This window comes from Oncorhynchus mykiss, chromosome 27 (assembly GCF_057628025.1).
Source record: "Oncorhynchus mykiss isolate SJ-2025 chromosome 27, ASM5762802v1, whole genome shotgun sequence".
Lineage (NCBI taxonomy): Eukaryota > Metazoa > Chordata > Actinopteri > Salmoniformes > Salmonidae > Oncorhynchus > Oncorhynchus mykiss.
In genome coordinates this window covers 47,766,750-47,782,880 of record NC_143048.1, presented here as the reverse complement: position 1 = coordinate 47,782,880, position 16,131 = coordinate 47,766,750, and the positions used below count along the sequence as shown (strand labels likewise).

Genomic DNA, 16,131 nt, shown 5'->3' with positions numbered 1-16,131 from the left:
CATCTGTTCTGAGCAAACTACCCGACGACGTCTTCAGTATGCCATCGCAGCAAATGGCCTTGTCGAAGACCTGCTATTCGAGGCCAAGGAGGAAGATGCAGAGTCAGAGAGCCCTATAGACCTGTAGGAGCTGAATAAAGCCCTGTAGGAGCTGAATAAAGCCCTGTAGGACCTAAATAAAGCCCTGTAAGAGCAGGCCCCGAAAGATGGCGTTTATTATGATGATGTTAATTATTTGAATATGTTAATTATTTGAATATGTTAATTATTTTAATATGTTAATTATTTGAATTGGTTTATTATTTTAATATGATAAATATTTTAATGTTTATTATTTTAATATGATTATTATTTTAATATGTTTATTATTTTAATATGATTATTATTTTAATATGTTTATTATTTTCCAACAGAAAAAAAGAAGACGGAGATACAAATATTGTACAAGTACATATTCAGTGGTGTATGATACACAGTAGCAGCAGATCATCATGAAGGGGGAAGAGACCATTTAACCAGTATCGGCTGAAATATTTATTTTTATAACATTGGACTTCTATTGGAGGTGTTGTATCGAATCTTCTCCATATGTATTACATTCCCTAAATCCCGTAACCACATTTCAAAGGTAGGTACAGTCTCCAATTTCCAAATTTACAATATGAGCCTTTTGGCTAATAAGAGAGACAGTCTTCCCTTCCTGGTAATTCCCACCAACTGTAGCCAAATAGAGTGATCAATGGCTCTGAGACTATGACTCTTATCTAAGGCTTTAGATAAGCCCAGTAAGCATGTAACTATGGACATGTCCAAAATCATTGGGTCAACGTCCCCTCATCCTGATTGCACCTCTTTCACAGTGGTGAGGTCCCTTGGAATATTTTATGTAGTTTAACCTTTGAGTAATTTAAACTGTGTAGGGAGCATCTTGAAGTGCACAAGGGGAGGCCAAAAACGTACAACAAGTGATCTCCATGACAACTGACCCCCCCCCCCCCCTCCCTGACATGGGAGAGAAGTGATGACATGCACAAGATTCTCCAAGGATCACATTCTTTATAAATAATAACTTGCCTGTGCTACAGACAGCTATAGATCTACTAATACAGAACGTGTAAAGACCCAGTGTACTACTTTTGTGAGATTATAAAAAAAGTTCTCCATAAAACAATATATATAATATTTTTCAGTATCCCTTCTTCCCGCTGCTATGTAAGGAACTGGTATTGTTTGATGCAACAAATAAAGATCGGGACACCTCCAACAGCTGGTTAAGGCACTTCCCACCATAAAGGCGACATCTTGGAGGCAGAAAGGACCTTATATCGGTGGACAGTTTGTCACCAAGCTACGAAATCGTCTGAGATCAGAGTCCATCAGCGCTCTTATGTTTTTTGCGAACGCGCACTTAGAGAGAAGCTACAAGTTCCCTAGCCCAATGTTACACACTCAAATCCCCCTCATAAACATCCCAGATGGGCCATTATGTGTTACTGTAGGCTCTTTTCACCTGTAATGTGTTTGTTATTCAAAAGAATATTGTATGTAAGGGATATTCAACTTACCACCGGCCCTGGCAACCATTATTACGCACACCTGGACTTCATCATCACCTTGATTATCTTCTCTTTATTTATCCCTCTGTAGCCTCAGTCATCAGACAGTGTTGGTTTGTTTTCATGTTCAGTTCGCGTCTCCTGTTTTGGTCTCTTTTTTTGTACCTTGTATCAAACGCTCCTTCTGCACCTGCTTCCTACTGAGTTTGATTATTTTCCACAGAAGCATAACGTCCTATCCCTTTAAAACCATGGCTATAATTGAACACATTTGCCACTAGAAATGTGTTCAACATCCACTGAAGTAGCTAGCAAGTCTACTAGATAGCTACAGTCGTTGCCGTGGTAACCATACAGACTTGCTAGTTTAGTTGACCAAACTATCCGTCCTAGTTTGCTATTATGAAAATAAAATTAAACAAAACAAATAGGGTTTTCAATTCGACTTTTGCTTTCAAAAAGCAGCTCAAACAAAACTTGTAAAAAATGAAGTAATAGCCATTGAATTCCAAATATACCGTGGTAGGGGTATATGGCCAAAAAACTGTAACGACCCTTGGTTTATAAGATCGAGCCATTACAATACCAAAGCTAAGGGCTGTTAAGCACAACGCAACACCTGGATACAGCCTTCGCCGAGGTGCCTTAGTGCTATTATAAACGAGTTATCAAGGTAATTAGAGCAGTAATATCCGTGGTATACGGTCTGATATACCACGGCTGTCAGGCAATCAGCATTCAGGGCTCTCGCCACCCAGTTTATAAAGGGACATAATGCACGCTCTAGAATCCCCTTCAAGCCAATCGGAAAATAATATACAACAATGCCATGGTATAATATATTTTATTATTTGTTAGGCTATTGTCATAGCCTGGCATATACACTGTTACTGCACTTCATTTAGGCCTGGAAGTTCATTTTCTAAGATAAATGTATCATCGTTTTTTGTTTTTTTTTACAAAGTCCTGAGCCCTCTGTCATTATTTATGCAGACAAAAATAAACATAACACAAGAGGCAATTTTACACAGGTCTCGAATGCAATAATCCGACTGTGGCTCAACTGTGTCAGCACGGTATAAACGTTCACAAATAGATGGTGGCTAAGCCCGGCATGTAAACGGATGGATTTTAATGTTGTGACTATGCCTCGGTTTTAAATTATTTAAATGTGCACTTCCTGTTTTTGCGGTATTTCCCAGGACTCTTGCGGATCAACTATAATTATTCCCGGTATAAATATTTACTAGATTTCCAGTAAAATATGAATCCCTAAAATGGATGGCCATAGTTCACATCTAATAGATTCATCATCAATGGATGGCCATAGTTCACCTCTAATAGATTCATTATCAACAGTGACTCATATTCCACAGACCCTGTACTGCATTAGGGGGTAATAACACTGAATAGCAGTAAAAACTCACAAATATTTTTTTTTACTTATTGTGTACATAATGTTGCTGCGACTGTCTCTTATGCCAGAAAATAACTTCTGGACATGAGAACAACGATGACTCACCGCGAACTGGAAGAAACTTTTCCCTTTATCGAGTCTGACGAGAAGGATATCCTGCTCTCACTGGAACAGGGCCAGACCCACGCCTTTCACTGGAACAGGGCCAGATCCACGCCTTTTGCGTGAAGAAAAGACACAGGAAAAGCGGGTGCAGATCGGGCAGCCTTCTGAGAATCCGTAGGCGAGTGAGAAAACTCTCATTGCCATTCAGTTCTTCTTGCTATCGTGCAATCATTGGAAACTAAACTGATGACCTGCGGTTAAGATTATCCTACCAACGGCACATCAAAAACGGCAACGTCTTATGTTTTACCGAGACGTGGCTGAATGACGATACGGATAATATAGAGCTTGCGGGATTTTCCATGCACCGGCAGAACAGAGACGCTACCTCTGGTAAGATGAGGGGTGGGGGTGTCTATTTGTCAATAACAGCTGATGCGCGATGTCTAATATTAAGTAAAAGAAGTCTCGAGGTATGGCTTGCCTGAGGTAGAGTACCTCATGACAAGCTGTAGACCACACTATCTACCAAGAGCGTTCTCATGTATATTATTCGTAGCCGTCTATTTACCACCACAGAACGATGCTGGCACTAAGACCGCTCTCAACCAACTCTATAAGTCCATAAGCAAAGAAGAAAATGCTCACCTAGAAGCGGCACTCCTAGTGGCCGGGGACTTTAATGCAGGCAGACTTAAATCAGTTTTACCAAATTTTTACCAAAATGTCACATGTGCAACCAGATAAAAAAAATCCTAGACCACCTTTCCTCCACACACAGAGATGCATACAAAGCTCTCCCTCACCCTCCATTTGGCAAATCGGACCATAATTCTATCCTCCTGATCCCTGCTGACAAGCAACAACTAAAGCAGGAAGTACCAGTAACTCGCTCAATACGGAAGTGGTCAGATGATACGGATGCTACGCTACAGGACTGTTTTGCACAGACTGGAATATGTTCTGGGATTCATCCAATGACATTGAGAAGTACACCACCTCAGTCATCGGCTTCATCAGTAAGTGCATCGACAACGTCGTCCCCACAGTGACTGTACGTACATATCCCAACCAGAAGCCATGGATTACAGGAAACATCCGCATCAAGCAAGAAGCTAGAGCTGCCGCTTTCAAGGTGCGGGAGACTAATCCGGATGCTTATAAGAAATCCCGCTATGCCCTCAACGAACCATCCAACAATCAAAGCGTCAATACAGGACTAAGATTGAATCCTAGTACACTGGCTCTGACGCTCGTTGGATGTGGCAGGGCCTGAAAACTATTACGGATTACAAAGAGAAACCCAGACGCGAGCTGCCCAGTGACGCAAGCCTACTAGACAAGCTAAATTCCTTTTATGCTCACTTCGAGGAAAGCAACACTGAAGCATGGACGAGAGCACCAGCTGTTCTGGAGGACTGTGTGATAATGCTCTCGGTAGCCGATGTGAACAAAACCTTGAAACAGGTCAACATTCACAAAGCCGCTGGGCCAGACGGATTACCAGGATGTGTACTCAAAGCATGCGTGGACCAACTGTCAAGTGTCTTCACTGACATTTTCAATCTCTCCCTGACCAAGTCTGTAATACCTACATGTTTCAAGCAGACCAACATAGTCCCTGTGCCCAAGGAAGCGAAGGTAACCTGCCTAAATGATTACCGCCCTGTGGCGCTCACGTCAGTAGCCATTAAGTGCTTTAAAAGGCTGATCATGGCTCACATCAACAGCATTCTCCAATTTGCATACCGCCCCAACAGATCCACAGATGATGCAATCTCAATCGCACTTCACACTGCCCTTTCTCACCTGGACAAAAGGAACATCTATGTGAGAATGCTGTTCATTGACTACAGCTCAGCGTTCAACACTATAGTGCCCAAGAAGCTCATCACTAAGCTAAGGACTCTGGGACTAAACACCTCCCTCTGCAAGTAGATCCTGGACTTCCTGATGGGCCGCCCCCAGGTGGTAAGAGTAGGTAACGCTGATCCTTAACACTGGAGCCCCTCAGGGGTGTGTACTTAGCCCCCTCCTGTATTCCCTGTTGACCCACGACTGCATGGCCAAACACGACTCCAACACCATCGTTAAGTTTGCTGACGACAAAACAGTGGTAGGCCTGATCACCGACAACGATGAGACGGCCTATAAGGAGGAGGTCAAATAATTTGTAGTGTGGTGCCATGACAACAAAATCTCCCTCAATGTGAGCAAGACAAAGGAGCTCATCGTGGACTACAGGAAAAGGCGGGCCAAACAGTCCCCCATTAACATCAACAGGGCTGTAGTGGAGTGTTTCAAGTTCCTTGATCTCCACATCAATGAACTATCATGGTCCAAACATATCAACACAGTCGTGAAGAGGGTGCAACAATGCTTATTCCCCATCAGTAGACTAAAAAGATTTGGCATGGGTCCCCAGATCCTCAAAAGGTTCTACAGCTGCACCATCGAGAGCATCCTGACCGGTTGCATCACTGCCTGGTATGGCAACTGCTCTGCATTCGACCGTATGTCGCTACAGAGGGTAGTGCGAACGGCCCAGTACATCACTGGGGCCATGCTTCCTGCCATCCAGGACCTATACAATAGGTGGTGTCAGAGGAAAGCCCATAAAATTGTCAGAGACTCCAGTCACCCAAGTTATAGACTGTTCTCTCTGCTACCGCATGACAAGCACCCGGAGTGCCAAGTCTAGGGCCGGCCAAAAGGCTCCTCAACAGCTTCTACCCCCAAGCCATAAGACTGCTGAACAATTAAAACAACTGCCAACCTCCTTTTTTGTACACTGCTGCTACTCGCTGTTTATTATCTATGCATAGTCACTTCACTCCCACCTACATGTACAAATTACCTCGACTAACCTGTATCCCCGCACACTGACTCGGTACCGGTGACCCCTGTATATAGCTTCCACACTGACTCTGTACCGGTACCCCCTGTATATAGCTTCCACACTGACTCTGTACCGGTACCCCCTGTATATAGCCTCCACATTGACTCTGTACCGGTGCCCCCTGTATATAACCTCCACATTGACTCTGTACCGGTACCCCCTGTATATAACCTCCACATTGACTCTGTACCGGTACCCCCTGTATATAACCTCCACATTGACTCTGTACCGGTACCCCCTGTATATAGCCTCCACATTGACTCTGTACCGGTACCCCCTGTATATAGCCTCCACATTGACTCTGTACCGGTACCCCCTGTATATAGCCTCGTTATTGTCATTCTTATTGTGTTACTTTTTATTATAACTTTTTTATTTTAGTCTACTTGGTAAATATTTTTTAAACTTAACACTACAGTTCAAGAAGAGGGCTGGTCAGTAAGCATTTCACGGTAAGGTCAACACTTGTTGTATTCAGCATTTCACGGTAAGGTCTACTACACCTGTTGTATTCAGCATTTCACTGTAAGGTCTACTACACCTGTTGTATTCAGCATTTCACTGTAAGGTCTACACTTGTTGTATTCGGCGCATGCGACAAATAAAGTTTTTGTTTGATGTGACCTCTACTTTATCACTCATTCATGCTGATTGGTGCTTTCCATTCAGAACCTACAGAGCTGTCCAATCCTGTCGGTCTGTATGGTGGGTGTGTCTGGTTTCTCCAGAAGTTGCTGTTTGAACATGACTAAGGTAAATGTTATATATTGCAACGGTTCAGGCTTGGACAAGTCACAGAATATTCTGATAGTAAACCTGTTAGGCCAACAACAATTAGATTTTAAAAAATGAATGATGAGGGGACTGGATACACAAACACAATGGGACACATCATTTGTATTGATATACCTAGCTGTATATTGTCTTCTAGGGTTGTCAGCAGAAAATAACCATCTCTAGAGTTTCTTCTCAAAGCCATCAAATATAGTCATATTTCACTTCCAACCTGTCCCAGGCTAACTATCAGGTCTGGAGCTGTTTGGAGCGTTTCGTTCCTGTAGCTCTGATGTCGGATGTGTCCCTTCCTGTAGCTCTGTTGTCGGACGTGTTCCTTCCTGTAGCTCTGATGTCGGATGTGTCCCTTCCTGTAGCTCTGTTGTCGGACGTGTTCCTTCCTGTAGCTCTGATGTCAGACGTGTTCCTTCCTGTAGCTCTGTTGTCGGACGTGTTCCTTCCTGTAGCCCTGATGTCAGACCCTTCCTCTTTCCCTCTGTCTTAGCCAGTGACTTTGCCTCCGTCTCTTTGTAAGCACCCTGACAGAAAACCCTGAAGTTCTCTCCAACGAAGAAATAAAGAAGTGGGTCCAAGCAGCTGTTCATCGCAGCCAGACACAAAGTGAGAACAGCTGCTTTACGTACACGCTCTATGTACCTACAGGAATCTCCATACCCTTTATCCCTCATCTGCATCTCAGCTTCCAGGAAGACAGTCCGCATGACGTGGTAGGGCAGGAAACACACTAGGAAGATGCTAAGGACTATTACAACCAGGGACATGGACTTCTTGTATTGGGATTTCGGCCTTCCTTCAACCTTCCTCAGCTTCAGCAGGCTACGCACCACAAAGATGTAACAGATAGAGATCACTGCAAAGGGCACGATGAAGCCCAGAAGTAAGGTGGCATGGTTGGCTATGATCAGTGTGCGGATGTGAATGAGCTTGTATTCTGGATTAAGCTCCAAGCACCTGGTTCTACCATAAGCATCTATGACGGTCCCTGAAGTCAGCATAGGGATGGAGGCTAGCGACACCAGCAGCCAGACCAATATACACACCAGCCAGGAATTACGGCTATTCTGCATGCTCATATACCTGTACGGCTGGGTGATTGCCACAAAACGAACCACACTCAGCACCGTGAGGAAGTAGATGCTCCCGTACATGTTGATGTAGAAGATGTAGGACATAACACGACAGGCGATGTCTCCAAACACCCAGCTAGATTCCATGTAGTAGTAGAAGGCCCGGAGTGGCAGGGAGCACACCAGCATCAAGTCTGACACCAGCAGGTTGACCATGTACAGGTTGACGGGAGTAAACTTTTTCTTACTCCTCCAGACACTGACGAAGAAGCAGAGGGAGACGAGGTTGAAGGTGAGGCCGAGGAGGAAGATAACTAGGTATATTGGTGGGTAGACTCTGTGTTTGAACATGCTGATGGAGCAGTCAGAGGACAAGTTTCCATCTTCCATGATGACTGATTTATTCACTTTAGAGTGCTCCTACAACATGGAGAAATAAAGAGAAATAGGCAGGGAGAGAGAGAGAGAGAGAGAGAGAGAGAGAGAGAGCGAGGCAGAGAGAGAGAGAGAAAGAGGCAGAGTGAGAGATCAGTTTATTAGGATCCCCATTAGTTGTTGCTACATGCACTATTCCTTGAGTCCACACAAAAAAAGAGAGTGAAGTAATGGGCGGAGGGGGGAGAAAAAAAAGTGAAATCAAGATTGTGATGACAACAGTTACACAGCAGCAGGAAGTGTTCCTTCGCGGGCGGGTGAAAGAATTCACATGGAAGTTTCTGGAGTGCAACAAGCACGTTTCAAACTCACTCGATCCGCTTTCAGACTACAAGAGTGTTTCAAAGCCTTTCCTCATATCTGTGGTTGTCACGATACTTTTTTTTAGACTTCTAAATACCATTTCCTTTCATCCTGATGACACACTACCCTCAATAGTAATAGAATAGTAATAGAAACCCCCAAACCTGTTCAGTTATCACTGATCTACCACATCGTCTGGGGCCGCAATTGAGTTTTGCTTCTCCAAAGTCAAACATTCTCAAATACCACAGTCCTCTCTTGCCCTGCACTGTAAACGTGCTTTCACTTGTGATAAGGAAAAAAATCTTAACAATAACAACTGAGAGAACGAGAAATAGTGGGAGAAGAGAGTGATTAACTATAACCCTTAAGTAAAATTTAAAAAAAAGAATAATAGCAGAACAATAACTAAAAATGGTAAACCTGGTCAGGAGATTTGTTAAAAGCCAAATGGCCTGAGTGTAAATAATTTCTGCTATACATTTGAGGAGGCTGTTACCTGCCAAAATACTTCACACCACCATCCCATGGACTCTCAATATTGTAAGAATTGTCCCATACATAACGCAGCATTTAGAAGCTTTAAATACTCAACACTTTGTGTGTGCATTTTCTTAATAATCTTCCATACACATTGTACAACACATTCTGTAGCAAATGTCAAAACACAGCCATAAGCTGCAACAACAATCAATCTTAAAACCAAAAAAAAAATGACCATGATTTGATTTGTACCTACTGTGATATACTAATGATGAGAAGCACCCTGACTTTTCAGTCAACACTGTATTGACGATCAGCAGCTGTTCATCTCAGATCCAGGGGTGTACTGCCACAGCGAGACTTCATTCCAGAGTGGAGTAGGCTGAGCTGAGGACTGTTGTTTGCAGGATCAACCCTAGATGCACTTGACTTTCTGTCTCCCCGGTTGGTAGTTTAATAATATGTTGTCGTTCACCCCGCCCATTTAGTTTGGCTCTTCCAGTAAAGCTACATGTGTCCTTTTAAAGATGAAATTGAAAAAAGACGCCTGTATAGCCCCCCCCCCCCCCCCCCCCCCTGCATTCCTAGTCGCCAGACACTAAGTCAAGAGAATGTGTCTAAACGTGTGTCTGTATGGCCTGTATTTCTGCATTCATAAACACTTGCCTATTGACTTTCCATTTTCAAAACTTTGTTTATTTGTTGGTGAGACAAATACTTTTTCTGCAACAACAAATCAGTCAATAATTCAATTAATTGTTATTATTATAAACTCTGGTGGCTGGTTTATGACTACAGTCGGAGACATTCTCTGCACACAGTGTACAGTAGACCGTTGTCCTCAGAGATTTGCTAAGGATGGGAAAAAAATCTATTCATACACATCCATCGATCCAAAGTAAACAACCAGATGAAAATCCCTGATGTTAGGCCTATACGGAGCATAGACTTTTTACTTGAGAAGTCCTTCCTTTCCAGTAGCTTAAATGACATATTTGTGCACTTGTTACTGAGAAACACAAACCTATGGCTTGCAGATCATATCTTGGGTACATTTTATTTTTTCCCCCTTTAGGTAACCAAAAAATTGATTATTGGACATTTAGATATTCTAGTAATCAATTAATGTAAGGCAGGGGTGAAATATATTATGTAATGTTTACTTAAAAGGTAAATCTATTATGTTATGGGTACCAAAAGGGAAGAAAAAAAAGATTGTGCCAAGATTCTCTTATCTTAAATATACTGTAAATATCTCTCAATTAACCCTTCACTGACATGTATTTTAGGCTACGGTGTATATAAACCCTGGATAGTGGATGCTGTGTATTGGCAATTAAGAGGCTTTGAAGTCACTAGTCGGCCATATGGGTACTCCCCAGTAGGAACAGTCCTCCATGGGAATGAATGGAATTTTACAGTATTTCAATTTTCAACGTTTCAAGGACTAAATTAAATGTATTTAAGTATGGTTTTGTTGTCGTGGGGACGGTAACATTAGTACTCTCTAAAAAAATTATACTTTAAGGAAAAATGTTTGATATTATGTTTAGCTCACATCAATGTTAAAGTATGCATTTAAGTGTCTGTAATAGAATAGACGTGGCGAAAACGAATGTAGACATTAATAAATGCATTTCTATTATCTATAGCTTCCAAAATATGTTTTACAAGGGTGGAGGTGCGGTGGCTACAAAGCAGCCCCCTTAAAATCGTATTGTCTACATCTAAAAAAAAACATATTTTAGGCTACTGGAAAGGAATGATTTCAAATCATCCTGTAGCAGTGTGCCCATCAATCACATCTTGCTGACGAATGCGCAGGACGGATGTGCTTGAATGTAACACGAACGAGAACGCCCCCATCGAGGAAGATATGAACTCGGCAGTCAACTTGTACTGTCTGAATAGTAGTGATGGGACGTTCGGACCTTTTTACTGACTGATCTTGTCGACTCATTCAGTCAAAAGAACGAATCTTTCGACTCATTTCGTTCATTTGAGAAAATAATGCATAGGGCACGCAGGACTCTCTACCGGTGAATAATGAACTGGAAATTCGTCATGATTTTACAAGTCTCTCGTTCACCACAAGGGGTTTATTGGATCTGTTATTTGTGACTGAGACTTGTAAAAGTGTGCGTTAATAAACAATGTACATGTATTTGTTGATACATTTGAAACAAGGTCTAGTTGTGTCAGCAGCCGGACTAGTTTGCGAACGACTCTTGGTGGAAGTCATTGCCTGACTGCTATGAAGGTGATTATGGTTCCAACTGCAACACCCCAAACGATTCGTTCTCGAGTTCGTTGACAACGGGAGGTATGTTTAGTGTATATTTTGGTTCCACAAAGCTGTGTCCATAACATTCAATAATACATGAATTGCATCCATTGTTGCACCATGTGATCAATTATCAGCTCAAAACATGTTTTATTTACTTTTTTCTTCGTGTTTTATTTTTCCGGTGGAGTGCGTATTTATCCTGTTGTATGATTTAATTGAGGCCTGACAGCAGGTCAAACGAACAACTAAAATGATTGAGTCACTCGGGAAAATGAATCATCACTCTTGAATCAGTAAAAAAAAGAGTCGTTCGTGAACTGCACATCTCTACTGAATAGCCAAGCAGCTTCCTCGGCTAGAGAAGGGATCCGCACTGTATTGTCACGGTTGGTTGGCACGCAATCCTCTGTCTTCCAGAAATGTGATCGCTTTTTAACTCGATTTGCCATATGAAAATGTTAGGGAGTCGCCGACATCACCGTCTGAACCGACGACATCGTTGACGAATAGCACAACAACGCCGGGGTAAGCTATGCTAGCTAGCGTACGCTACTTTAGAAAACATCTTCGGGTAACGTTATCCGAGTCTTGTTTACGTTGGAGTCAGTCAGTCAGTCATAGTATAAACATCTACAATGACATTCAATAACTAAGCAATTTTGTGTGTTTTGTTTTTTGGCGTTAACTTAGCCACTACAGTTTCTAAATGACGTGTGTCTGCGCATGATCTTAGCTAGCCAACGTCGCCATGACATCGCCTACAAGTGTGACTCGGGGGGTGTCAGTTCCTGCTTATCTTCATACCTCCTACTGTACTATCTTTGGTCTCACTAGCTTAGCGTAGGGGATAAACTCTCAAAAAGATTTACGATGGACTTGAGAGGCGACAAGAGTGGGCAAACTGGAAAGCCCGACGTAAACACAGGGAATAGGTAGCCACTATGAATCCGAGAGTGGAAGACTCCTCTCTCTCTTTCTGTCTGTCTCTCTCTTTCTGTCTGCCTGTCTCTCTGTCTTTCTCTCTGTCTTTCTCTCTTTCTTTCTGTCTGTCTCTCTTTGTCTGTCTCTCTTTCTGTCTGTGTCTTTCTCTCTCTCTTTGTCTTTCTCTTTGTCTTTCTCTCTGTCTTTCTCTTTCTTTCTGTCTGTCTCTCTGTCTGTCTCTCTTTCTTAATTTCTCTCTCTCTGTCTTTGTCTTTCTCTCTGTCTTTCTCTCTCTCGTCTCTTAACAGGCTTCCCATTTGTGAACAGTTCAATCACAAGTCAGACTGTTGAATAAACTTCATTTGAATGTACTTTACTTGTTGTCTGATGATTTTTGACCCTTTTTTTATGTAGGAGGTAATCTGAGACAAAATAGCCACACAGTAGTGTTCTTAAACCGTATTTCAGTGTGCTGGTCTGTATTTCAGAGCTCAAATGTAATAAATAAATCAAAAAATACCGTAGTCTCGGTATGACTCCCTGATAAAAAATACAGGTTAAATAAAAATGTTGGTTTTTATCCGTACAAAAAGATTGCTGTTTTGAAACTGAATTAAAAGTGCTGTAACTTCAGGTGACTGTGGTATTTTGGATGCAGTAATTGCAGAATTATACATTTATTATTATTATTATACTTATTATACTTACTATACTTAATATACTTATTATACTTATTATACTTACTATACTTAATATACTTATTATACTTATTATACTTACTATACTTACTATACTTAACTATACTTATTATACTTACTATACTTACTATACTTAATATACTTATTATACTTATTATACTTAATATACTTACTATACTTATTATACTTATTATACTTATTATACTTAATATACTTATTATACTTATTATACTTAATATACTTACTATACTTACTATACTTAATATACTTATTATACTTATTATACTTATTATACTTACTATACTTAATATACTTATTATACTTATTATACTTATTATACTTACTATACTTATTATACTTACTATACTTAATATACTTAATATACTTACTATACTTACTATACTTACTATACTTATTATACTTATTATACTTACTATTCTTACTATACTTATTATACTTATTATACTTATTATACTTAATATACTTACTATACTTATTATACTTATTATACTTGCCATACTTACTATACTTATTATACTTACTTATTATTAACTTTATTATACTGCAGTAAAAAAAACTTATTTTGGAAGCGGTATATTCCACTAATTGGAGTTATACTGCAGTTATACTGCTCTCTGACTGCAATCTTTTCCCGTAAAGGTATTTCTGGTTTGCATTTTCAATGCTTGAGGAATTTGCACACATGATTTACACAATATGTTAATATTTCCCAATTTAACCGAAGCACAGACCTAAAGTTGTCCCGCGCAATCATCTGGCGAAGTTTACTAGCACTTCCAGCTGATAGCGAGGGAAACGCGTTACGGCTGACAACGTTCGGTCACATTCAGATATTGTTTACATATTGTGCGTTGTGAAATCCGCCAGGAGATGAGAAATACAAGCAACAGAACCTACCAGCACACTTTTCCTATGGTTACTATATCTCCACCTCCTACCGCCAAAAAAGGACAGACACCCGGGGAAGTACGTGTTTAAATATTCTATTCAACATTCTGGCTTGTCCAGACTTGACCTTTTTTAAAAAAAAAATGTTTTTTACAGTGACTTCTTTCAGACTGTTATCAGTGGAGCAAATAAGGTGCCGTTTGATGGACCATTTATACTCTGAAACTCTCCTCACTCACTCTAAACGGACACTTATGATACTTGATAAATCCATGGGAATAACTTTCTGTTCATTTTTGGAATTCCCCCTAGTTGAGTAGTAGTAGTAGTAGTAGTAGTTGTAGTAGTAGTATGCTCGATGCTACCCTGACGTTTCTGCCTGTTTGCCCTAGTTGAGTAGTAGTAGTAGTAGTAGTAGTAGTAGTAGTAGTAGTTGTAGTAGTAGTATGCTCGATGCTACCCTGACGTTTCTGCCTGTTTGCCCTAGTTGAGTAGTAGTAGTAGTAGTTGTAGTAGTAGTATGCTCGATGCTACCCTGACGTTTCTGCCTGTTTGCCCTAGTTGAGTAGTAGTAGTAGTAGTAGTAGTAGTAGTATGCTCGATGCTACCCTGACGTTTCTGCCTGTTTGCCCTAGTTGAGTAGTAGTAGTAGTAGTAGTAGTAGTTGTAGTAGTAGTATGCTCGATGCTACCCTGACGTTTCTGTCTGTTTGCCCTAGTTGAGTAGTAGTAGTAGTAGTAGTAGTAGTTGTAGTAGTAGTATGCTCGATGCTACCCTGACGTTTCTGCCTGTTTGTAGTAGTAGTAGTAGTAGTAGTAGTAGTAGTAGTAGTATGCTCGATGCTACCCTGACGTTTCTGCCCGTTTGCCCTAGTTGAGTAGTAGTAGTAGTAGTAGTAGTAGTAGTAGTAGTAGTAGTAGTAGTATGCTCGATGCTACCCTGACGTTTCTGCCCGTTTGCCCTAGTTGAGTAGTAGTAGTAGTAGTAGTAGTAGTAGTAGTAGTAGTAGTTGTAGTAGTAGTATGCTCGATGCTACCCTGACGTTTCTGCCTGTTTGTCCTAGTTGAGTAGTAGTAGTAGTAGTAGTAGTAGTAGTAGTAGTAGTAGTAGTAGTATGCTCGATGCTACCCTGACGTTTCTGCCTGTTTGTAGTAGTAGTAGTAGTAGTAGTAGTAGTAGTAGTAGTAGTAGTAGTAGTAGTAGTATGCTCGATGCTACCCTGACGTTTCTGCCCGTTTGCCCTAGTTGAGTAGTAGTAGTAGTAGTAGTAGTAGTAGTAGTAGTTGTAGTAGTAGTATGCTCGATGCTACCCTGACGTTTCTGCCTGTTTGTAGTAGTAGTAGTAGTAGTAGTAGTAGTAGTAGTAGTATGCTCGATGCTACCCTGACGTTTCTGCCCGTTTGCCCTAGTTGAGTAGTAGTAGTAGTAGTAGTAGTAGTAGTAGTAGTAGTAGTAGTATGCTCGATGCTACCCTGACGTTTCTGCCTGTTTGTCCTAGTTGAGTAGTTGTAGTAGTAGTAGTAGTAGTAGTAGTAGTTGTAGTAGTAGTATGCTCGATGCTACCCTGACGTTTCTGCCTGTTTGCCCTAGTTGAGTAGTAGTAGTAGTAGTTGTAGTAGTAGTATGCTCGATGCTACCCTGACGTTTCTGCCTGTTTGTCCTAGTTGAGTAGTAGTAGTAGTAGTAGTAGTAGTAGTAGTAGTAGTAGTAGTAGTTGTTGTAGTAGTAGTAGTAGTAGTTGTTGTAGTAGTATGCTCGATGCTACCCTGACGTTTCTGCCTGTTTGTCCTTGTTGAGTAGTATTATGCTGGACGTGGGGAAGTGGCCAGTGTTTGCTCTCCTGCCTCCAGAGGAACTGCGTCTGATACGACAGGCCTGTGTGTTCGGCAGCGCTGCCAACGAAGCCCTCTATGTCACCGTCAACGATGAGGTACGCACTGTAGGGGCCCCGTCTGACTCAGCAGCAGGGGACATGGGTTACTTCCCAAATGGTACCGTAGTCCCAATATAGTTCACTACTTTTGACATAGGGTTTCATGGGGCTCTGGTCAAAAGTAGTGCACGATGTAGGGAATAGGGTGCAATTTGGGACTCGGATATACTACTACTATGTAATAGACAAGCTCAAAGTTATATTCTAACACGGTCCGATAGGTGTTAGGCCTAGTGTTTATTTTATTTTATTTCACCTTTATTTAACCAGGTAGGCAAGTTGAGAACAAGTTCTCATTTACAATTGCGACCTGGCCAAGATAA

The 16,131-nt window shown here is 41.3% G+C and overlaps 2 protein-coding genes across 6 annotated transcripts in view; one reads left to right on the top strand and one right to left on the bottom strand.

The window, feature by feature from the left end:
- Nucleotides 1-510: 510 nt before the first annotated feature.
- Nucleotides 511-9,556, bottom strand: cysltr2b (cysteinyl leukotriene receptor 2b). 2 transcript variants are annotated; one of them, XM_036965783.2, is made up of 2 exons: nt 9,317-9,556; nt 511-8,259 (listed from the first exon to the last, which is right to left on the bottom strand). In XM_036965783.2, exon 2 carries the CDS (start codon nt 8,227-8,229, stop codon nt 6,994-6,996), a length of 1,236 nt encoding a protein of 411 aa, XP_036821678.2. In that variant the 5' UTR covers nt 8,230-8,259; nt 9,317-9,556; the 3' UTR covers nt 511-6,993. The 2 variants fall into 2 exon arrangements, with proteins under 2 accessions (XP_036821678.2, XP_036821679.2); XM_036965784.2 differs by having other exon boundaries at nt 9,313-9,533.
- A 1,402-nt stretch (nt 9,557-10,958) lies between these two features.
- rcbtb2 (regulator of chromosome condensation (RCC1) and BTB (POZ) domain containing protein 2) overlaps nt 10,959-16,131 on the top strand; it is a 40,850-nt gene continuing 35,677 nt past the window's right edge. For 2 of the 4 annotated variants that reach the window (XM_090224032.1, XM_090224034.1), the window contains exons 1-2: nt 11,629-11,872; nt 15,676-15,805. In XM_090224032.1, coding sequence (XP_090080158.1) covers nt 15,680-15,805 — 126 coding nt within the window. In that variant the 5' untranslated portion in view covers nt 11,629-11,872; nt 15,676-15,679. Of the gene's footprint in view, nt 11,384-11,628; nt 11,873-15,675; nt 15,806-16,131 lie in introns of those variants that run through there. The other 2 variants (XM_090224033.1, XM_090224035.1) reach the window with 2 other exon arrangements.

Coding starts and splice junctions, on each gene's coding strand:
- cysltr2b (XM_036965783.2), bottom strand. CDS start 8,229: ATGGAAGATGGAAACTTGTCCTCTGACTGCTCCATCAGCATGTTCAAA.